At 42.4% G+C, this 24,055-nt stretch overlaps 2 protein-coding genes across 4 annotated transcripts in view; one reads left to right on the plus strand and one right to left on the minus strand.

Moving 5' to 3' along the window:
- Positions 1-10,109, plus strand: part of gsna (gelsolin a) — a 32,277-nt gene extending 22,168 nt beyond the window's left edge. The window contains exons 6-17 of one of the 2 annotated variants that reach the window (XM_042058662.1): positions 176-265; positions 886-1,018; positions 1,662-1,966; positions 2,669-2,802; positions 3,476-3,566; positions 4,209-4,235; positions 6,023-6,193; positions 6,574-6,748; positions 7,248-7,369; positions 7,504-7,581; positions 7,677-7,737; positions 8,257-10,109. In XM_042058662.1, coding sequence (XP_041914596.1) covers positions 176-265; positions 886-1,018; positions 1,662-1,966; positions 2,669-2,802; positions 3,476-3,566; positions 4,209-4,235; positions 6,023-6,193; positions 6,574-6,748; positions 7,248-7,369; positions 7,504-7,581; positions 7,677-7,737; positions 8,257-8,426 — 1,557 coding nt within the window. In that variant the 3' untranslated portion in view covers positions 8,427-10,109. The remainder of the gene's footprint in view (positions 1-175; positions 266-885; positions 1,019-1,661; positions 1,967-2,668; positions 2,803-3,475; positions 3,567-4,208; positions 4,236-6,022; positions 6,194-6,573; positions 6,749-7,247; positions 7,370-7,503; positions 7,582-7,676; positions 7,738-8,256) is intronic. The other variant, XM_042058663.1, reaches the window with a different exon arrangement.
- On the minus strand, positions 114-23,972 carry stom (stomatin). Of its 2 annotated transcripts, XM_042058665.1 has the most exons (8): positions 23,774-23,972; positions 22,767-22,876; positions 20,841-20,913; positions 16,422-16,504; positions 15,465-15,668; positions 15,015-15,149; positions 12,303-12,510; positions 114-149 (listed from the first exon to the last, which is right to left on the minus strand). In XM_042058665.1, the coding sequence occupies exons 1-7, from the start codon at positions 23,832-23,834 to the stop codon at positions 12,322-12,324; spliced, it is 855 nt and encodes a 284-aa protein (XP_041914599.1). In that variant the 5' UTR covers positions 23,835-23,972; the 3' UTR covers positions 114-149; positions 12,303-12,321. The 2 variants fall into 2 exon arrangements, with proteins under 2 accessions (XP_041914599.1, XP_041914598.1); XM_042058664.1 differs by lacking the exon at positions 114-149 and having other exon boundaries at positions 10,183-12,510.
- Between the last annotated feature and the right edge of the window lie 83 nt (positions 23,973-24,055).

The raw sequence follows: 24,055 nt of genomic DNA on the forward strand, positions 1-24,055 counted from the left end.
TTCATGTCTGTATGAGTAATACAAGAAACGCTTTGAGCTCAAACATCTAGTAATGATATTTGTGTGTGTGTGTGTGTGTGTGTGTGTGTGTGTGTGTGTGTGTTTAACACGTTATCTGTGTGTGTGTGTATGTGTGTGTGTGTGTGTGTGTGTGTGTTTGTGTGTGTGTGTGCAGGTTTTGGGGCCTAAGCCAGACTTGCCTGAGGGAGCCTCCGATGACATCAAAGCAGACGCGTCCAACAGGAAGCGCGCCAAGCTTTACAAGGTGCCTGATCTGTGAGCTTATTGTTGCACATGCCAAACTCTTAAAGGTGCTTATAATGTAAGCCTGGCGCAAACAAGCCCGCTTTTTGCTGACATTCATTTTTATCACCAAATCAAATTGCGAGGCCCTCTGAACATGAGGAAATCATTTCCTACCAGATAAAAGACCCGTTGTGTCAGTTTTGGAGTTTTTTGAAAACTGCATAAGACTAGCAGTGAAAGAAGCCAATGTCACTAAGCAGCTTATGCCATTTACAAGGAAAGACAATCAGTCAGTACACAAACACAAATTTCCTACTTGTCTTGATGCTTTATTTTTGACAGCATCTAGATTATTTTATTTTAATGCTGCCCAAATGACTTATTAATCATAAATCCCACGGGTGCAGTCATTTTTTGTAGTTCTATTTGGCAGTCAGCAAGATAGTAAACAAGATAGTTTTCATGAAACAGTCAGTAGAGATCCAACCCATGATGAAAGACAATTGTGGCTTAATCTATAATGATCTATAACTCATTCAACTGGTCAATCAACCATTCCGTGAAACTCAAAAATCTTTCATGAAGGGCCAAGGGTAGGCCCAGGGAACCAACCTTGACCTTTGACCTGTGCTGTCTCAGGTGTCCGACGCCACCGGGGACATGGCCATTGCTCTGGTGGCGGCTGAGAACCCGTTCTCCCAGAGCGCCCTGGAGTCCAGCGACTGCTTTATCCTGGACCACGGCTCCGACGGCAAGATCTTTGTCTGGAAAGGTAAACTGACGGTTTCGGCCGTGATGACTGTAGTAGACTTGTGCATCTTTTCTGTAGACATTGTACTGTACTGACAAAGTTGTCTTTGCACTGATCTCAGTCAGAGTCTAATCATCTGTGCCAAAGCCCGTTAGCGAGTGAGTAAAGTTGGGTGAGAAGAGAATAGAGGAATGGAGAGATCAATAGAGAGAAGAAGAAAGAGAAAAACAGAAATGAAAGAAGCTTAGAAGTGGCTTAGCAAGGGTTCTGTCTGACAATGAAACAATAGATTCTTCCCATCATTTTTCTTGGGTAATGATTGAGAAATAAAACTATTACGAGTCAATTGTTATGTAAAGCAGAAATAGAGTTCCAGTTTATTGTTTCCAAAGAACTTTTTCCCTCCCAGTAATTTCAATTCTGGCATGAAGTCTCTCCATCCCCTTTGCATGCATTTCCAATTTCATTAACTGGGGCATGATTGGGAAAACACATTTTAAAAAGTATTTTGTTTGTGACTTGGCTAAGTTTTCTCTCTCTCTTTCTCTCTCTGCTGTGCTTTCTCTTCTCTCTCATTCATTCTGTTACTGTCCTCTATCTCTTTTTTTTACTTTATCTCTCCCCCGACCCCCCCCCCCCCCCCCCCCCCCCCAACATCTCTCAGGAAAGGATGCCAACATGGACGAGCGCAAGGCTGCTATGAAGGCGGCGGACGAGTTCATCAAGAAGATGGGCTACCCCAAGCACACGCAGGTGCAGATCCTGCCCGAGCACGGTGAGACGCCGCTCTTCAAGCAGTTCTTCAAGAACTGGCGCGACATGGACCAGACCGAGGGCCTGGGCGTGGCCTACATCTCCAACTCCATCGCCAAGATCGAGAAGGTGCTCTTCGATGCCGCCACACTCCACGAGTCGCCCGCCATGGCTGCGCAGCACGGGATGATCGACGACGGCAACGGAGAGAAGCAGGTAATGGGAACAGTGCAGGTGTGGTGAGGTGTGGTGAGCTGAGAGGAGCTGAGAGCTTAGACCATATTCTGCTTTTGATGAGTTCCAGTCAAACACTGTAAGCCCAGATAATGATACCACTTAATTATCAATTGTGCATAGCTAATGGAAGATGCATTCATTGTAATAATGAGTTCATATGAGTGCTAGCAATCCAGCTAACAATCCAACATGTAGATACAAATGCTAATGATTTAAACCTTACCTCGAGTCGAGTCCAAAGATCAGATGTAAGTCTTTCTAGTACCGTGCGCTCATCTAATTTCTTAAACTTCCATAAAAATTTAAAAGGTGTTTTTAAAGGCCTCCAGGTGTTAGGACTGTTTCACATGAACAGTATTTTCAGATAATTACTCCATATAAACAGTACTTAATCAGGCTATTAAAGTCTAATCATCATCTACCAAATCTTGTCAAGCATATCAGTAGTTCAGTATTTATGAAGTCATTACAAGTTGGCATTGCTTCTGAATGTTTTTATTTGCGTGTGTTTTTGGTTTGGGGTGTGCTTTTGTCAACATCCCCAAACATCACAAAAGGAAGCTGATAGCAATGAGAAAACACAAATTTCCTGGTAGCAACAAGATGTCAAGGACAATCTGACCCAACACGCATCCTGTGCAAATTAGAATGCCTGTTCTAACTTGAACTTTGACCTTTCAGATCTGGCGTATTGAGGGCTCCGACAAGGCTCCAGTTGACCCATCTACCTATGGGCAGTTCTATGGAGGAGACAGCTACATCATCCTCTACAACTATCGTCATGGAGGACGTCAAGGACACATCATCTACATTTGGTGAGAAATCACACTACTGAAGAAATTAATTTGGGAAGATTTTATCAAGTTTAATTTAAAGCCCTGCTCTGTAACTCCAGTCATTTCTTTGCCGATTTCTCACTTTTGTTGTCGCATTTTTCTCTACGGAGCTCCCCCTACAGCTTTGGGGTGCATATTTCACAACTGTCTCTTTGGTCTTTTTCGCTGGCTCTGCCATGATGAACATCTCAAAAATAAAGCCATCGCTGCTAGTTCTTATAGCTAGCCGACATGGCTAATCAGTGTTTGAGGGGGTTGTATGTGTATGTCCAGAGAATTTCGAAGCATTTTGTGTTTCTCGCTCCTTCTCACTTCTCACGATACTTCAGACTTTGCCGGGACACTAGTGCAGATATTGCAAGGTTGGTTTTCCGCTAGGAGATGGTAGTGGAAGCAGGGAAAGCTGCTATTTTCGCCACAATACTGTAGGTCATTTAACCATCACAATGATTTCTAAACTGTTTTATTAAGTGGAAATTTTGCATAATGGGGCTTTAATTGTAAATTTAGAACCCTTTTCGGAGAGGCCTGAGGTTTCCTACTTAGTTCTGGTACTGGTAGCTCTCATCATGTTCCTCATACTTGAAAATTGTTAATTTGTTGCATTTTAGTTGCATTTTATCCTTGGTACATTCACCTGAATTTCCCACAGGCAGGGAATGGACTCCTCCCAAGATGAGATTGGTGCATCAGCGATCTTGGGTGCCCAGCTTGATGATGAACTCGGAGGAGGACCTGTCCAGGTAAAGTTAATACAGAATTCATCTAAAACAATACTGAACACACGCCCGTTAAAAAACAAAGGAATGCAACTACAATGTTTTGAAGCTAATTTTGGTCATTGATGAGATGCTAAACTTCGATTTCTGCATTTTTCTACAAACTAAGAGTAATTTTTCCTGAAAAAGCATAAGCAATTCTGAAGTAATGGTTAAAAAACTATCGGTCAGCAGAGCTGAGTGAAACTTTAGGAAGTGCTACATTTTCTCAGGCTCTGTTGGCAGGCCGAACTGTAGGAATGTGTTTATGGCATTCCCATAAGAGAGATTCCCAAAAGCATGCTCGGATTTAGCTAGGAGGAAGACTGCAGCTAGTTTGAAACTTTGAATTGGCTACTTTTGGGCCAGACTTTCAGTTGACTGTGTCCTGACCTAGAAAAACACGGCATTCCTCTACTCGCCAGTTCTACTACTCCCAAAACAGCTGTAAGCACCTATAGTGGAGTTATTGTTCCTCAGAGTGCTGTTGTCACTCTCTGCTGTGTCCTTCCATTCCTGGCTCCTCCATCCGCTTGCCCCCTTTCCTTCCTCCATCCACCACTGTCACTCCCTCTCTCTTTCCTTCCTCTAATCCCTCGTTCATTTCCCCTGCCTCTCTGTCTGCAGGTTGCTGGTGCCCGTCTTACCACACAGGTATCTCTGTTTATGCGTGGGGTCAGATACTGTATGTATTCCACAGGGGTTGACCAGAGAGGGTTTGAATGCTAGTGCATTGTGGGCCAGTATCCCAGAAAGAGGGTGAGGTTAGAGCCAGGACTGAATTGTATTCTGGCTGGAAGGGTTGGTGTGATTGAAAGCCAAATGTAGTGCAGGACCAGGCCAGGGAGCTGTCCACATGTAATGGGAAATGCATTAGCGGATCGCCAAGGGTTAAAATTGAACATGTCCCAAAATGTAGCCTGACTATTTTTAAATGTAAAGCTCTTATGTGGACTGTTACATAGATAGGCTCTGTAGGTGTTGTCTGCCACAGGAACTACATTACCTAAAGTCCCCTAGGGAATGGCCATTAGTGTCGGTGGCTAGTTTGGCTGTAGCTGATAAAAATCTGATAGGAAAAAGAGAGGCCAAAAAACAGGACATGCCACTGAGATGTTTTTGAGGGACGCCCAATGTTGTCATTTGTTCCTTGTTGCTGCTAGCCACTGATCCCAATTGCAGAGGATTTTAGCTCTGGCAGATGCATTTCCAGATTCAGAGAAAAGGATAAACAGAACAAGTAGAATACAGCCTAGTATACAGTTCCCACATCTGTGGTACAAATCCTGCAGCTTTTATAGGTTTCAGACAGTGTTCTGACTCTAGACATTTCTGAATATCTGGGATCGTCTGTGCCCTTCTCTCTACTTCCCTGTTTGTTGTTCATCTCACTCAGCATGACTGTGAGCTCATTCATGTCATGGTGGTTTGTATAGTCACTCACGTATCGTGTCCAAGTGCCTGTCCATTACCCCCCAATTCAGTCGCCACTTTGCCTGCCTGTTATTCCAGTACGGCATAACTGTGCCTGTGTGTTTGTGAGTGTTTCTGTGTTTGTTTTGGGGGTTGTTTGTGTCCACTGTGTGCACAAACACACCGTATTAAGTCTGCATGGGCTGAGTCGGTGCATGTTTACACTCTTTATCATATCATCCCATGCGATGGTTTCACGGTGACATTACTGGAAAATAACAGAGGACAATAGGGTGTGGAGTCGAAGAGTCTCATGAGACTTGGGTGCGATGAGGAGTCGTCCGTGTGAATTCACACTTGATCAAATGCCTGGAGGGGGTGAATCGAGGTCATGAGGCAGAAATGTGTGGACTGGTGCAACAGATGCAAACAGACTGGTGATTCAGCGTGGCGAGAAATAGTGGCGTGGCCAAAACAGCCGGTCTCAGTGTTGCCCAAGGAGGAGTGGGAGGGCATGAAAGGGGCCCTTTTAGCACCGGCTGAGGGCAAGAGACTCCACACAGACCAAAACAGCAGGCCGGGCCAGACGCTCCCCCCCGAAAACATGTCACACGGCCAACAGCTGAGGATGCTGGGACTGAGGAGTTTGGCTTTTATGTCACATTCCTTTTTGTTGGCGTTTGCTACTGACACCCTGTGGCCACAGTGTGCAAGCACAGCTTAAAAAACAGCATGATGGAACTTACTAAAACAAGAGTGGTTAGATTGAATTGATACTCACGGTTCTCATGAAGAGGTCCTCTAGTGTGCACTTTTGTGTTTTTTATGCACATGCAAAGTTTGTGCAAATGTTGTGTATAAAATGTGTACCGGTAAGCATCACATTCTGTGGACTCCCAGATCATCAATCACCTCATCTTGAGCATGCTACCACAAGGCTGCAAACTGGAAAAAAATGACCATGAATAATCCTTTAATTTCGTGTGTGTGTGTGTGTGTGTGTGTGTATGTGTGTGTGTGTATCTCAGGTGCGTGTGGTCCAGGGCAAAGAGCCTGCCCACATGATGAGTCTGTTCGGGGGGCTGCCCATGGTGGTGCACAAGGGGGGCACGTCCAGGGACGGAGGGCAGTCGGCCCCCGCAGACACGCGCCTCTTCCAGGTGCGCTCCAACTCGACTGGACACACGCGTGCTGTGGAGGTGAGTTCATGCTGCTCCATGCTCTCTGACAACATGCACTGTAAAGCATTATCAAAATGTGAGCAACTGTTCAGTGGTTATTGCTTGGCAGTATATTTTCTTTTGATATCAAAATGTACCATGAGCTTCAGGCTGTTGAATTGTTGTTAAATGTAGTGTATTTACAGTATGTAGTATTGTTATGCTACTGTTATCTGAGGCTTAGTTTTACTGTTCTGTAAACACATTGATACTTTGATACTTTCTTTAAAAGACGTGTTGGCTTACGACATTTAAATACACAGAATTTGCCATGTAAAAATATCAATATTCAATTTGGAGTTTGTTTATTCAAGCATCACCGTATACAGACCTTTGACCTGACTCTGACCCCGCCTCAGGTTGATGCTGCATCTTCCAACCTGAACTCGAACGACGCGTTCGTCCTGGTGACCCCGGGGGGAGCGTTCGTGTGGGTGGGCCAGGGGGCCAGCGACCCAGAGAAGCAGGGCGCCCAGCAGCTGTGTGGCATCCTGGGGGTGTCTGCCTCCGAGCTGCCCGAGGGAGGAGAGAGTGGTGCGTGGGACGCCAAACACACCCCAATACAACACAAGCGCCGACACAACACACACTCACACACGCCAACAGAGACGTGCACACACAACTGCTCCTTAAAAGTCAGCATTCACTAAGTCGCTTTGGACAAAGTCTGCAAAATACCTTCAGTAACTTTTTTAATTTTTTACTTTTATTTATTATAAATTATGAAACATATAAATAATAGTGAAACATTTAAATAATGTGTAATAAGTAAACTTAAACAGTGGCCCCGTTTCCATGGACGCTTTCAATTCTGCGTAGGTGTTCCCTATGTGTTAATAAGGCAGAGTGACTTAAACAATGCGTTTCCATGGCGGCAATACAGTACATCTAGGAGCTTCTGACAAGAAAAAAAACGTCCATGTACTGTAAATGCGGCTAGTGACTCAGATCCACAAACACAAAGCACACATACACTCACAGTTCAGTTAGAGTTTGAATCGCTTGGTAATGGCTGACTGTCTCTCCCATATAGATGACTTCTGGGAGGCACTGGGAGGCAAAGCAGCGTATCGCACCTCCACCCGTCTGAAGGACAAGATGGACACCCACCCGCCCAGACTCTTCGCCTGTTCCAACAAGACAGGCAACTTCATTGTGAGTCTTACAGAGCCCTTTACCCACGCCGCTTCATTTGTTCTGTCAGTTTAAAGGTCCTTTGATGCCATTTCATATTCAGACTCAGTTTTCATATTTGTAAGGATGTACTTAACCTTGTTTTCTTGGCTCAGATTGAGGAGGTACCTGGCGAGTTGACACAGGACGATCTGGCCACAGACGACGTCATGATCCTGGACACCTGGGAACAGGTAGGGCAGAGACACCAGTATGTTTGGGGAGAGGCCAAAAAGGGGAAGCGAATGGAGGCGATGCAGACATTAACGGCTCTCTGAATTCTCCACAGGTGTTTGTATGGATCGGCAGCGAGGCCCAGGAAGAGGAGAAGACTGAGGCCATGGCGTCCGGTATGTTCCGAAACCCGAAATCTCTTTATTTAAGGTCACAAGGGATGTATGCAGCCTACGTCAGCTATTAGTCAGATAATCAGTTTATTAAATTGGAATCTATGTCAATCATATCCGTATTCAAGGAAACAGACCCACAACAGAAAATAAATTAGACCACCAGCACACGGTCTGTAAATGCTCAAACACAAGTTTAAAGGATATTATCTTTGTCATACTATGACAATACTAAGAGGCCTCAACCCTTAGTGTAACAGGGAGGCTACATCGGGCACGTAACTTAAGCGTTCCGTTCACATATATAATCAATAGAACTGTCTACATCAGACGTGATAGCAGCGCGTATAGATTAAAAAAAATTAGACTTCTAGAAGTCTTCCATAAACTATTTTTACGCCATGCGAATGGAGCGCTTCAGTTGCACACCCGGTGTAACTCTGGTGTAAGACTATAGGTTGTTGCAGGCCTTTTGTGTAGAAAATGTGGTTTACAGCCCATCAACCCTCTTCTTCCGTCCAGCTTCTCGCTACATCGAGACTGACCCTGCCAACCGCGACCGCCGGACGCCCATTGTGAAGCTCAAGCAGGGCTTCGAGCCGCCCACGTTCACCGGCTGGTTCCTGGGCTGGGACCATGACTACTGGACCAGCGACCCCCTGGACCGTGCCATGGCTGAACTTGAACTGTGAACTGTGACCTTTTAACCTTTAACCTTTTTCGCTCCACTGCCTTACCGCCCTGAGCTGAAGCCCCAGGCACTCCTGAAGGAAAACAATAATTAGCTGCTCTCTCTGCATGTAGCAGTTCCACACATACAGTGGACAATAGCCATTTTTCTGCATTTTTTATTTATGCTAGTTTGAGGCATACTAGGTACACAGAGAAGACCTGATCTCACCTGGTTTTTACACACACACACACACACACACACACACACACACAACTGTTTTACAATGACTAAGAACACCTGCCTCATTTGACATCTCCTGCATGTTGTTTTTCTATAGAAGTACACAAAGTGTGGTTTTTATATGTCAGCATTAGAATTGTCCAACAGTAAGGACTTTTACTTAGAAATACCCCTTCAGGGTGACTGTTATAGATGCTGCTGCACATGCATACTGCCACAAGTAGGATTATATTCAACATGAAGGACCCTGTCAAGATGCTTTTAACAAAAGAATGAACCTCAAGCCTTTATGCTGTCTTTTTGGCCATCATATGAACCATTCGTTGTCCATAACTATGGATAGGCTGGGTAATGAAATTCCTACCCACTTTTGATCTGTGAAGCCTCTTCTGAAAGAGTAGATGAAAGTGCAATACTGCCAAAAAACATGTTCAGGCCTAATAGCTCTCTACTGCAAAATATTTTAATCCATTCCACATTTAAACTGGTACAGTGAGATGGCTAAATGAAAGCCTGGGCGGGAACTGATATTCAAGCAATAACTATGAATGGCCACTAGAGGTCTCAGGTTCTCCATTTCCAACAAAACAGCCATTCAGCTCATGTTGGCGCCTTGGTGGCTACAATCCACCAGTCTCCTATCTACTCCTTGACATCCACCAGTCATTTATCTAATGAGGACACTTCTTTCCACTCTAATGAGACTTAAACATATAAATATGGAGATTCCCTGTCAGAACAAACAAATGGGAGTGCTCTTGAACAATGGTAGTGCAATTGAATGAAGAAACCCTATAGCCTTAATCACATTAGTTATGCACTTCATGTGCCAGGGCTGATGAATGAGGCCTTGGAGGGGGGAGGGTGCTGGTATCTTGGGCTGGAATGCTGGAGCTACAATAGGTGATGTGTCAGTGGCACTTTCAATTTGTGTTGCTATTCTGGGATGTGATTAGATGGGAGGACCAGGGGGGAGTGGGTGGGGGAGGCACACTCCATCTGAGACCTTCAGAGGAGGAAGCCTGTTTCATTTGAGATTTCCCGAGGTGTTATCTGTAGATTGACCACTGCATGGTCGCATAAAGAGTAAGAGCATGTAACGTTCAGCTTTGTTTAAATATGCTGAACTATGTGTAGAGCCAGAGTTCCTTGAGAGGTAATTCAGTGGATGGAGAAAGGTCTAGGCACAGAAACATCACAGCGTAGACGCCATCTTGAACACATCTATCAACGCTGGCTTGGTCTCCTCCAGCTGGCTTTGCACCAGCCCTGCTTGTCTGCAGCTAAAGCTTCAGCCAGACCTCAGAGGGTTTCTCCTGCTTTGCTGCTTCAAGTTTACAACCTCAATGTTGCTTCCTGAACTGCAGAATTCATTCATTCCCTTGCCTTACTTTTTTGTTACAATAAATACAACCTATGAGAGTTGATAGAAATAAAGAAAATAAACACATTTGTGGTCCAAGATGTGGTCTGATTTCATTTTTGGTGGAGTTTGATCTGGAGCATGGGCAATAGAATCAGGCTTAGTACAAATATGGTATAAACCTTCAGTTGTTTATTGGTTTTATATAAGTTGTTAAATGTGGACGTCAGTGCGTGTTTTCAACATTACACAACTTCAACAAATAAAAGTGATATTCAATAAACACCAACTTCATACACAAGGGTATATAGCACTTTCACTTCACATACTGGTACAAACAAATATTTCACATACATTTCACAACACAAAGCTTAATTTGAACTTTATTATGGCAATATGTGCTGCTTGGCACATACCCGGAAAACACAGTATAGCAAAGTGCAACAGGAAGCAATTCAACAAAGCCCATGGCTTAATTTTGAAATCCCACACACGCTGCAACCTAGAGTGTAAACTTGGCAGAGGTACAAATAGGCACGTAACACTAGGGCATTCACATCTTTGGCGAGACATTACATTAGTAGGCAGAGCAGGTCAGTAGGCAGTGAACAAAACTGCTTGTTTCAGGGCAGTTAAAACACCGCAATAATATTTTCTATTATTAGCTTTCTATAACTAGCCACAGCCATGGGTAATACAAACAGGGTTAATTTGATCAATCGCTATAATACTGAATCATACAATGTATAGTTAAAATAAAAAAAGCTCTGAAGTAAAAAAAATGTTCCTGATAAATTGGTTAAAAAAGTCTGTTTGGAGGTGAGATTAGCATGTAACACTCATTAAGGCTTTATGTTGTCAGATACGACCACGGATAGAGAAAGAGAGAGTCAGGTACAGCTTAATAAAATACAAGGCATCTTTTTTGCATTCAGAACAGCTTACTCCCACAAGCATGCATGCGCACGCGCACACACACACACACACACACACTTACAATTAAGCATCACTGCACTGCACTGTAATCATCCTCAAGAATGTTTACAGTGTTGACTATTCAATTACACTGACCTTTCATTGATACTGTATGGGATTTCAGATGCAGATAGCAACTCACATATATACTGTAGGCAAACGGATCCAAACACACATTAGTGGCATGTTGAGCCTTAACTCAGAGGTACATTCCAATTTGGCAAACAGGCAAACTTTTAAATCAGAACATTTTTGTGAAGACATTTCAAATTGTTTGCTTTAAACTGTAAACAAAAATATGGTGCAATGTGCAAATTGACACAAACACTCACGTCTGTTTTCTGAATTTAAATGTACCTCTGGCTCAACACACTACTACTCTCACTAGGCAAGGGCTTGTGCGTGGTTGCGTTGTGTTTATGCAGTGAGAATGTGTGTCAGAAATGCAATGTTAAGAACATGTGGGTTTGCAGCAGGGCTGAGATGTGGTTACTTCTATTTCCTCTGGTTATTTGATGCTCTGGTTTTCTGAAAGCCTTTAAGTGGAGGGAGAGTATCTCATGACCTGGATTCCACTCCACTTCACATGAATGCTCATACCATAAAGAGATACATCTGTGTGTACTGTATAGAAGTCATATTGTGACTGTCCTATACCGACAACACAAACTCTTTCAGGAAAAGGTTTTATGTAATTTCTTTCGCAAAGTCTGACACAATTCTGAAATGCTGGGAATATAGCGCAATGATGTGTTGCTTGGATTTGTGGATCCACCCAGTGTTTTGTATCTGCTCCAGAATGGCACTTGGCCCAAGCTACACTTCCACCAAGTGTCATAAAAATCAGGCAGCTCGTTTTTTTTGTGTGTGATTTCCTGCTTACAGACTGACCAACAAAGAAACAAACCAGCACCAAAAACATAACCTCCATGGTGGTGGTAATATATGGAGCAGACTTCTTCCACCATTCTAACAAAACAGCCAATCAAATGTCTACCTAATTATCTACCAACAACAGCCAATCATATGTCTACCTGTATATCTACCAATGTTCAGTATAATGAATACAGAATGTTGGCCATACAGAATTCTGAATGTAACATGCTGTCAATGGGAAAACATTGTATAGATTTGGCCAAATGCCTCGATGCGTTTGGAGGGAGAGTGAAGTGAGGTGTGTGGTGGTATGGCCATCTGTCTGACTTGAATGATTGAGTATATCGCATCCCATCCACACAGTCCAAAGTCCAGTATATGCTCACAGTGTGTGCGTGTGACATGTGTAAGCGTATGTATTGTGAGTGGGTGCATGTGTATGTGTGTGTGAGTGGAAGTCTTAATGTTTCATGAAGGTCTGCAGCATTTCTATGGGGAGGGGGAAGATGATGGTGGAGTTCTTCTCGGCGGCGATGGTGTTGAGAGTCTGCAGGTAACGCAGCTGCAGGCCAGATGGGGACTCGGCGATCACCAGGGACGCCTCCTTCAGCGCACGGGAAGCGTTCATCTCGCCCTCCGCCGCAATCACCTAGAGTAGAGGAACAAAGGGAGAGATAGAGAGAAGGAGGAGAGAAAGAGAGAGGGACAGAGAGAGAGAGAGAGAGAGAGAGAGAGAGAGAGAGAGTAGGACAGAGACAAGGTACCGTCGGGGCATTAACATAACTAGCTTTTGAATTACATTGAATTACATGTACGTATTTGCCATGATTCTGGCTGGAATCACACTTAATTTGACTACAATCATAACAAGAACCTCAATCCAAAAATGCATTTGACAGAGAGAAGATGGGAAGAGAGAGTCTAGAACTGTCAATGGAGCAAGCAAGCAAGCAGGAAGACACAATCAGTGTATTAACAGGAAGAAACATGTGAAACCTGTGTGTGACTGTCCACGTGCACTTATCTTATGACCACTGCACACACTTCCTCTTTTTTATCTGTGGGCAGATATTGTAACTACGGGTGTGTGTATAATACCAAATATGTGTGCATATAAAGTATGTCTGCATAAAGGATGGAGAGAGCATATAAGAATGCATAGATGTGTGTGTGTGTGTGTGTGTATGTGTGTGTGTGTGTGTATGTGTGTGTGTGTGTGTGTGTGTACAGTATGTGTGTGTGTGTGTGTGTGTGTGTGTGTGTGTGTGTGTGTGTGTATGTGTGTGTGTGTGTGTGTGTGTGTGTCTGATAGTGTTAATTTTGTCACCTATTTTTAATTTAGTCTTAGTCTTAGTCTTGTGACGAAATGTGCTTTTTAGTCTTTGTCATATTTAGTCATTCAAATATCATTTTTGTTAGTCAAGTTTTAGTCGACTAAAAGTCTCGTCATTTTAGTCTAGTTTTAGTCAAAAGAAAACTAAAGGTATCTTAGTCTTAGTCAGTTTTAGTCAACACATTTTAGTCTTTTTTTTATAACAAATTATTTCTGATTACCATTTGAGTCAAATAGTGTTTCACACATCTCAGTTTTCCAACAATATTGTGTGTCCACAGGGCTACTCGTCTGTTATAATTACTCATTCTGATTTTTTGTCAGTCAGTTACAGTTATAGCTCGGCTGGGATTTGACCATAGACAGTAAAAGATTTGACTGGACCACTGTCATACTCGTAGACCAGTGTTTCTCAAAGTGTGGTCCGGGAATCACTGGTGGTCTGCAAGCTATCCCAAGTGGTCCGCGAGCAGACGTGGTAAAATATAATGTAGATGAGTTGTTTGCAATATTGAACCAACTTGTATGTAAAAACAGTTCTGCAACACTGTCTATGTAAGATATGCCAGTTTAAATCATACAGTATGAATCCACACAGTAAGCAAAGTGCAAAGACAATAAGCAAGGTGGTTCAGTGAGTAGGCCTATAATGTAGACTAATTATAGGCTACTGTTGAAGTAGGTCTAATCTTTTTTTTTTTAGCTAGGGTTAGTTAAGTGGTCCTGAAACTGAAAAAGTTTGAGAAACACTGTCGTAGTCCAAAGTATTAATGTTTTACTCCGTCTCGCTAGATGGCGATATGCGCCCAAACACAACACATTCCCCAAACAGACTCTCCATCTTAGCCATAGCTAACTTGCTAGCGAACTTTCCATATTAGCTTACTTGCTAGCAAACTTTGCATCATCAGTCTAACTAGTTAAATAGTTGACATTACATGATGAACATTTTCGTATGGACATTCTGGTGGATGTTAATTTGTATGAGAGAAGCTTCAACTTCTGGGTATGTAGCATTGTGGCATAAAGCTTAGGTAATTAGTTTGCTAACTCTGGCAGAAATCTCCAGTGTTCTTGTTCCATGTAGTTTCGTGTTGCAGCCACAGGGTTGCAGCAACAGCACGTAGACTAGCCTACAGGAAAGCTGTTGCGTTTGAACTCATTCGGAATATTTTGAAAACGTAACAGCTAGATATTCTGTCTTCTCATTTTGTAGACGAAAATGAAGAGAGATTTTATCTTAGTTTTTATTTCATGCAAAACATTTTAGTCTCGTCTTTTTTCGTCAACAATAATGCATCTTAAGATAGTCTTAGTCAGTGTTTCAGGACAATACTGCCGTCTCGTCATCGTCTCGTCTTAGTCATTAAAAAAAAGGTCGTTGACGAACATATTTCCTCTCGTCTCGTCTGACGAAATTAACACTAGTGTCTGAGTGTGGCGTGTGCAGGGGTCAGACTTCTATCAATGCAAAGCAGAAGAATCAGCTGGCAATGGATTTGAAGTGACTGCTTTTCAACCCGTAGCCACTTAATGCTTATTCTGGCTATTCAGGCTACAAGATAGCCTACACAAGTGTGTCAGATAATATTATATAAGTATATTAAATAAAATATATTTGAAATGGGCTGTTAAAATATGTTTGCCTATATGATTAGCCTACAAAGAAGGAGAAAAGCAAACAGGCGTAAAGGACATGCCTACTTTTAAAGGGCCATCACAAATATAAAAATGTAAAAAAAAAAAAGTGTGTGTGTGTGTGTGTGTGTATATGTGTATGCGTGTGTGTGTCTTAGTGTGGGGTGTGTGTGTGTGTGTACCTTGGCCCTAGCCTCCCGTGAGGCCTCTGCTTCAGCAGCCATGGCCCTCTGCAGCTGAATGGGCAGCTTGACATCTTTGATCTCCACGCGCTGGACCTTGATGCCCCAATCGTCCGTGGCGTCGTCCAGAGTGGCCTGAGGAAGTACAAACGGACCCCAAGGCCCATCACATCCATGAGCACCCACACCCACAGAATAAATAGCACATTGGTTCATTAATACCACTTCTACGGCAACATTAAGAGTGTAAAACGTTTGCACTGATATTATCATACACGGCAAACTAGTTTATGAGTACCACTTCTACGGCAACAGTGACAGTGTAAAACTAAGCTTTGGAGAGTCAAAGTATGTGCTAAAGTAGCTCACTGAGTTGCTCATTGCTATTCTTAAATGTCATGCATAACTTGAGAAACAAAGATGTGAGTGTGTGTGTGTGTGTGTTTGTACCTGCATGCTGTGTGCAATCTCCTCGCGATCTGAGAGGATCTCGGCCAGGTTCTTGGTGCCCAGCACGTTCCTGAGGGTTGTCTGAGAAAGCAGGCGGGTGGCGGCGTCAGCGTTGGTGATGTTGGCCACAGCCAGTGTGGCGTTCTGCACGCGGTAGTACACCACGCCATCCACACTCACTGTCACCGAGTCCTTGGTCAGGACCTATGGACACACACACACACACACACACACACAGTAGGAGAAATGAAATTGTGGGTTAACTAAAAATGGTGCCATTTGCTTGTGAGACCACAGTTAAGTATTCTTTTTTTTTAATACAGTGCTTTCAGCATGCAGATGTTATTTTCACAGTATAAAATCTGGGTCACAAAAAGACACACAAACACAAAATACACAAAAATAGCCTAGTTATAGAATAGTTATAAAATCTAGTCCACACTGCATCTCTTCAATTTGAAGATGTGCCAGCTGAATGAGTCAGTTTTGTACTCCATCCTTCTTTAAGCTTATCTTCATGTATTTGGCTGATGTTTTAAACTAAAGTTACTATGCAATTCTCAGTTTTTTCAACTTTTTTTAAATAATTGTTCATTTTAACTATTGTAAAGTTCATATTCTGGAAGTCGCTTTGGACAAAAGCATCTGCAAAATACTATAACTCTTACTATAATTAACTGCAGGGCCAGTCTCCCTGGGGCAACTCAGGGATAAGTGCCTTGCTCAAGTGCACAAGGGTGGCAGCTGGGAATCGCAACCCCTGGACTTGACTTTTGCTAACCCGGTTTCTTAACCAAAACACCACCACCGAGAGGAAATAACTGTACCTATACATATGCAGTGTGTGATTATAAATTCTTTGCATGTGTGCATGTATGCGTGTGTGTGTGTGTGCATGTATGCACGCATGTGTGTGTGTGTGTGTGTGTGTGTGTGTGTGTGTGGAGAATTCATCACCTCCTGTGGGGGAATGTCAAATGAGATGGTGCGCATGTCCACTTTAATGAAGGTATCTGTGCAGGGCAGGACGAAGAACAGACCTTTGGGACACAAATACACAGTTAGTATAAACAATGTTGAACAGCAGAACAGCAGGTAGTCTAGCCCAGGGGCCAGACAACTTTAGGGGCATCTCAATATTTGTGTTTTTTGTCTTTGCAACATTTCCTAAATGAAACTGATGTAGATGTTTTGCGTGTTCATTTGCATGTGTTTTGTTTATTTTCTTAATTATTTTTTTTAATTTGTGTTCTTGTGATTTGTTGCGTGTTTGGCACTTCAGGGCCACTGTAGGGTCATGTTTAAACAACAGTTAATTTATGCCTGGATAGCCTAGATCATCCAATCATTTGTTAAATTACTCATGAAAGAACCAGGGTATACACACAATAAAATAATTGTTTAGCTGATAATTCAACTGGCCTTGGGGTTGTTCCAGGACAACACCAGGCACCATCCACCAAGCATCTGGCCATTAGCAAGACTGCAAACTACAGCACTTCTCTTTATACAACAGAAGACCCTGGGATACATCATGGAAAATTCCACTGGCTCCCAGTTAATTTGTGCATTGAGTTTTTTTTTTTTTTTGCACTAAACCAAACATCATGCTGTGTATGACATGAGACAAGGAACAAGGAAACACATAACTTGGTTAATGTAAACAATTACTGTATCATTTACAGGGAGAGGACACAGCAATCACACAATCTTTTCAAGTCACTTTTTTGAAAGCCCAATCCCACATAGCCTATGTTGTTCAGTCTCACATGCACTTAAATATTTGTGAATAGTGGAGAATTGCTTTCTAATGTTGCATTACATTGAGGAACTGAAATCCATACATCAGTATAACTGTATAGGATAAATATAGGTGTAGTTCAAATGTAACATACTGTTGTTTTTCCACTGGACCTACAGTACTGTTAAAGGCATCCTAAGCCTACAGGGAGGCCACTGACAGGTGTACTCTGCCTCATGTTACACATGGCTGTCATTGTTATTTGGGCTATCTCATGCCCAGCTACTTACATAGGTCAAAAAGCTTTCTAAATAAAGCTGTGTGGGGACCACTGACCCCACCAGATCTCCACCAGTTCCCTCAGACTTCACTTCTTGTCCCGTGTGTATTGAACTTAGGGGCCCCAAGCTCATATGACCGTGAGTCACTGCTTTAAAGTTTCACTGATTGAGTAAACATTTGGGCGTCTGTGGGCGGCGTTCAGATTTTGAATAGCTTCCTCAAAAAGAATCTCTTCCAGATGTAGGCATGCAGAGCACATCACAGGGGCCTCAAGTTTTTTTGAGTATGTGTTGAAACAAAGTGAACTTTTTTTTCCTAACTAAATGATTACTGTACATGGGGGCTGCTTTTGCGTAAGCGGCAGCATACTGACCACATTCGGCTGGGTTCCGGTAACACTCACACCCCCCCGCCCAGCTCTCTCCAACTTCACTTCCTGTCTACCAGCACTGACCACTAAATTAAAGTAGGTTTACTGCTCTTGAAAACAAAATGCCTAAACGGGTAAAGGAAGTTTATATGGTTTGCATGGTTTAACACCTCTTACACCCATTACAGGAAAAAACAAGACATGAACATTACAAGAAAAAGGAGATATAACATAATAACATATTCAGCAGGCACTTTTATCCAAAATGACAGGGACTCACAGAGTTCGGATATCTTAAAAATGCTAACTGCTGCCCCAGTACGTATAGTTAAGAATAAAATGATTCATACATTATACCCCTGGCAAATATTGATTTAATGTTTCACTTGAACAATATGTTTGTTCTGACTGAAAATGACACTGCCACATGGCTAAAGGTTGTAAGACTATGTGGTAGAAACATGGATAGTTTTGGGTGTTTTTCAGACAATGGGACCTGGTGACCTTCTCAAAGTAAATACATGTAGTAACACTAAAACTACATTAAGATTCTGGAGGAAAAGATCAGGCAGTCTGTGGAGAGAATTGCCCCATTCGGACCATTAGCCCTCTACTGCATGGTGTTGCCATATGTTGCCAACAGTTAATTTATCTTAGTGTTTCTAATTGGTACTAACACAAAGCCTATATGGACCTAAGTGGACTTTAAAGGGGAACTTGGCAACTATTTCAACGTAATAAACCCGTTTAGAAATCATTTGGATGGTTAAATGACCTGTTCCGGTGAAAATGGTGACTTTTCCCGCTGCCCCTAGCGTCCCCAGGCGGAAAACCAACCTTGCAACATTGAGACTACCGTCCCGGAAAGAGAACCGAGAAACAAGAAACTCGTTTTAAATCGTATTTCTTACCTTGTAACATCCACATTGTCTGCCGAACTTATGCTAACCGTTTTGCTAGCTTTTAAACAAATCCATGTGCTTTATCGTTACCTTTTTCCACAGTTTGAAATAGCATAATGCACAATTTCTCCAGCAGAGGGGGAAATCCTGCCAAGTTTCCCTTTAATTTTGGTATGAAAAAATAATTGTTTGGTCACATAACTAAGATGTTAGTACTTCACATTTCTACAAAGAGGTACCTCTGTGACCACCACCACCACCTGTCCACTACCTTTGCATGGCCAAAATTTAGGCATTATTTCTTTGAGAAAAAAATTATCACTATCTTGACTATATAAACATGAACAATTTATCATTAAAACAAGTTTATATATAATTAGTTTTTTGTAAATTGGCAAAATATAATGATCACACAATGATCCGAAACATACAGCCAAGCAAGGTAAGAAATGGTTAACAGAGAACAATATCATCATCATTTTAGAGTCCAGACCTCAATCCGTCCAAAAAGTGAGCACAAGGCCAGAGTGATGGCAAATAATTGTTTCTGCCTTTGAGAGCTTTTTTTTTTTTTTTATAAAAGATTTTTTATATTAAAAAAAAGTAAAAAAACGGTTATTTGTCTGATTCCATGTTTCTACCACATTGTCTTGCAACCTTTTGGCATGTGGCAGTGTCATTTTCAGTCCGAACAAACATACTGATAAAGAGAAGATCAACATTAAATCAATATTTGCCAGGGTTATGAGTAATTTTGTTCTTAACTGTATACTCTATACAGTAAAATAAGTTTTTAAAGATTTCTCAGTCATAATGTGAGTAACAAAATGTACATGTGACCTAACTCTTAAAACCGTCTGCTGTTTCCCCTACCCCTGTCATATTGTCAGAATCCTATCCAGAATTCTATATTCAGACTGGCCCTAAATTAGTTACAATTTTTAAGTATAAGTATAAGTATATATACTCTTTTGATCCCGTGAGGGAAATTTGGTCTCTGCATTTATCCCAATCCGTGAATTAGTGAAACACACTCAGCACACAGTGAACACACAGTGAGGTGAAGCACACACTAATCCCGGCGCAGTGAGCTGCTTGCAACAACAGCGGCGCTCGGGGAGCAGTGAGGGGTTAGGTGCAAGGGCACTTCATCCGTGCCTACTGGTCAGGGTTCGAACCAGCAACCCTCCGGTTACAAGTCCGAAGCGCTAACCAGTAGGCCACGGCTGCCCCTGTATTCAGTAGTAGCAGTAGTAGTAGTAGTCTTCTGAACTGCTGTAGATCAATTGTGGAGCAATATAAAAATCAATAGACAATCAACTAATTCAAGAGGAGTACAACCGTTCACATCATTAAGCAAGACTGGTTAACCACAAAGTGCAAGGGGCTCCACCTTAATGCATTGCAGGGGATGAACACTCCCAACACATTTTTGTAGAATCACATGGTGTACGAAAAAACACTGCACTTGATGTGTACTTCCAACTAAAAGGTAGATTTTTTCCCCACCAAACCACAAGCCCACTCAGATATTGACTTCTCTTCTTCTAGCTAAGCAAGTGAAAAAGGAAATTCACTATAAATACATCATTATAGCAACACTTACGCAAGACTGGTTAACCACAAACTGCAAGTGGCTCCGCATTACCGGGGATGAACGCTCCCAACACATTTTTGTAGAATAACATGTGGTATACAAAAAAACACTGAAAAGTACGGTAAAGACAGAGGTGCTACTTCCAACTAAAAAGTAGAATTATTTCCACCAAATCACAAGCCCACTCAGATTCTGACTTGTGTTCATTACACTCTTCTAGCTAAGAGCTAGCTAAGCAAAAAAAAATAAAAAATTCTCTACAAATTCATGTCGCCACGTATTTCACTATATGTGTCGTATACGTTTAAATACGTGTCGTCATGTGTGGTACAACAAAAGTTAAAAAATATACAATACACAATCTGCAGGACACTATATGCATTCCAAGTGTCTGTGTTTTAAAAAGGTATAGTTATAGTTCATAATGTAATAATATACCCTTCATATGCCACAGCAGTGCAACATAGTATACTTAGGTTCTCACCTGGCCCCTTGGCACCTCCTTTGAGAATTCGTCCTAAACGGAAGATGATGGCTCTCTCATACTCTTTCACTATCTGCAGGAAACACAGAAAAATGTGGTTATTCATTAAGTTTATGCAGTTAGATTAACACAAACTGGCTATAGTCACTGGTTTTCTAAAAAAAAAAAAGTTATTCGGGAGGAAAAGGATTTTTTTCTGTCATTTCCGTTCAAACAAGCTGACACTGTTGTGAACTATCCCCAAACACTCCAAATCTGGTGACTGATGCAAAACAATGGGTCAGATAAGCCAATGGAAAAAACCCAGGTTCAACCAAGGAAGTTGCATTTTCTTTCAATTTAGTAGAATGTCATTCTGGGGCACTGTCCTTCTCTATGAGAAGTAGAATAACCATTTCCATTTCCAACATCATCATTCCAACCAATGATGATTTTTTTAAATAGTTTTTTCACTAGATTTTCACTAGTTAATTGGTCCAGAAACTCAAATTCATTAAAATTCAACTGACAAATGCCAATGATAGCTGACATTAACTGATAGAATGTCCACCTCCTAATTGCCCCCTGATGCTGCCATCTTTTAGCCTGGTTAAAACCAGACTCAAGAGTCTGGGGACTCATGATTGGGAAACGTTTCCAACACTATGGTGACGGGCATAGACATGGCGTTTACTTTGAAATCATTGGTCCAGCCTAACCAATCACATTGATCAGGAATTTCTGACGTTACTTCCTACTTCACCTAAACTTTACAAACTGACACAATAAGCAGCATCGACAGTCAGGAAATAATATATGTAGGCTTAACTTTGTTGTAAATAAATTTACACATTTTTCCGACTGCAATTTTTGATGTTTGCAGGTGCTGCTACTACCGTTTACCACAGCCCCTTTCAATTCAAAACTATAGCGCCATCCCTTCTCTGTGCTGATCGACCTGACCTTTTTGGGGTCTAATGGAAACGTTAGTGAATTATGGTGTTCCAGATTAGTATCTCCCTGAAAAGAGATCTTTTGTCCAGGCTTTTGTCCAGGCTTTGCCCAAGCGTGTCCAGGCTAGCCATCTTTGCCCATCTAAGGAAATCCGCCTCCCGATATGGGCAAAGATGGTAACCGGATCTCCTTATATGAGCAAAGATGGCAGCTTTTGGGTCCTTTTTGTAGGTGAACTTCAGAGGTCTATTATCTCCAAATTGCACTGAGGCACTAGCCTAGAAATCTAGACGCGCCCCTAGCGGCAGCAAATTACATTTGCTGCCAGGGCTAGTCTAGCAACTCTCCGTTGGCTTGTGAGCTCCAGAAATCGAAACTTAATCAGGCCTTTGAAATCGTGTATAGAGTCGTTTGGTGGGCTTAACATAATGATTGATGGCAGAGTTGCAACGGTTTGGCTTGAATTCCCTGCTACTTGAAAACAAATATCCTATTGCGTCCTATTGCGTGCAGAGGGAATTTGAAAGACAACTGATTATCCCGCCCCTCGGACTGAGCACTGCGAACGGTGAGTGCCCAGACCCTACATTTTAATGTGGGTCTGGCTCGCCAGGCTACTGAGGCACTGTTTGAGCCAGTCAGTTGGGATTCGCACACCTTAGTTGACCAGGGGAGTTTGGGGAGGGGAGGGCTCACTCTCTGGTGTTTTGCTTGGTGTTTGATTCAAATATAAACAAATGTGAAGTCATTCAGAATCACTTAAACATCTTTAAGTAACTTTTCAGACAGGGTACTACTGGCATATACAGGGTATTACTGGCCTTTATACACACCCATATGGAGAGAGGGAACAGGGTCAGAGTCAGAAGGATGGTGATTAGTTTGCTAGTTTCAGTACACACACATGTTACCTACAGATAACACCTACAGTACACCAACATCAATTTCATTGAGTTTTATTAAGTAACTTTTCAAACTGGGACGCAAGGCTACCTTTATGCACATCCATATGGAGAGAGGGAAGGTGGCCAAAGTCAGCAAGATGGAGATTCCTACCAGGAACCATCCACACAGACCAATGTTAGAGTCTGCTTCCTCCAGAGCTAGAACAGAGAGAGAGAGACCGAGACAGAGAGAGAGAGAGAGAGAGACTTAGTTCCACTTTGTCACAGTGTCTGTTATCATCTAACAAAAAGTAAACAGAGGCTATTTATTATATCAGGGTAAATCAGGCAGAATAATAACCAATGGGGTGGAGCGTTAATGTCATCTTCTGTTATATTCTGCTCCTAACATCTTCACTTCGACACTGAATATTAAAATATTGTTTGCCCAATAATATGTTTAATCGCATAAATTCCTCTTTATCGTAACGTGCTGATTTACTAGGTGCAACACCAAAACGGGACCGCAGGTTGAAACACACAGGCTCCATCGGGTCGGGGTCGGACGCAACTCTGTCGGACGCGGGCCGGGTTTAGACAGACATTTGCGGCCCGATCTAGCCTACTTACGGCACGCCCATCCGTGCCATTCCAACGGGAACCAATGTGGCAGCAAAAATTATTTTAATATTCCACCATTTAAGGCGGTAAGTTACGTATTCTGCGGAATTATTTCAGTTGTTGGCATTCATAGTACTAGACCACATTATACTTTCACTATACAGCAGCAGAGGCGAAATATGCTAGCAAGCTATGTGGCTAGTAAATTGAACAGCCACTACCAACCTCCTCCAGTCTACCAAAGTTATCCAGTTAACGATACTACAGCCACATCCTAAAATAATCTTGATAACTTCACAGTATCTCCTCCTTGTCATTGTCATTGCACGTCATAAACTCCGCTGTGGTAACTTGCCTCCGCCTCGTCCATTAATTCCGAGTAACGGGACACTGTGGCCCGTTATCCCGTTATCAATAAACAGGGTTTGTTTGCTTAGAGTGAAGTTAAGCATTGTAGAACTTTGCGAACTGACCTGATATTTTGATTAACCTTACCTTGGCGTTCTTTGTCATTCGTACGACTCCGCGTTAGAGACGATTCACTACGATTTGCCATGTTTTCGGAGGTTAACACACCGTATAATCTACATCCGCTCAAAGCGGTGCTGTTCTGATCGCCTTGGTTCTGATATCTTTCAGACAGTAGGCTATCTCCTCCCCTTTATGCGTAAGAGAGAGGTTTGGTCAGTTGAGGGAGGATCTTAAAGGTACAGAGCCCATGTAGTTGTTTGGGGAGAGATCAAAATTAGGCCGGAAAGAGAGAAGTGGTCTAATAAT

This window comes from Alosa sapidissima, chromosome 13 (assembly GCF_018492685.1).
Source record: "Alosa sapidissima isolate fAloSap1 chromosome 13, fAloSap1.pri, whole genome shotgun sequence".
NCBI lineage: Eukaryota > Metazoa > Chordata > Actinopteri > Clupeiformes > Clupeidae > Alosa > Alosa sapidissima.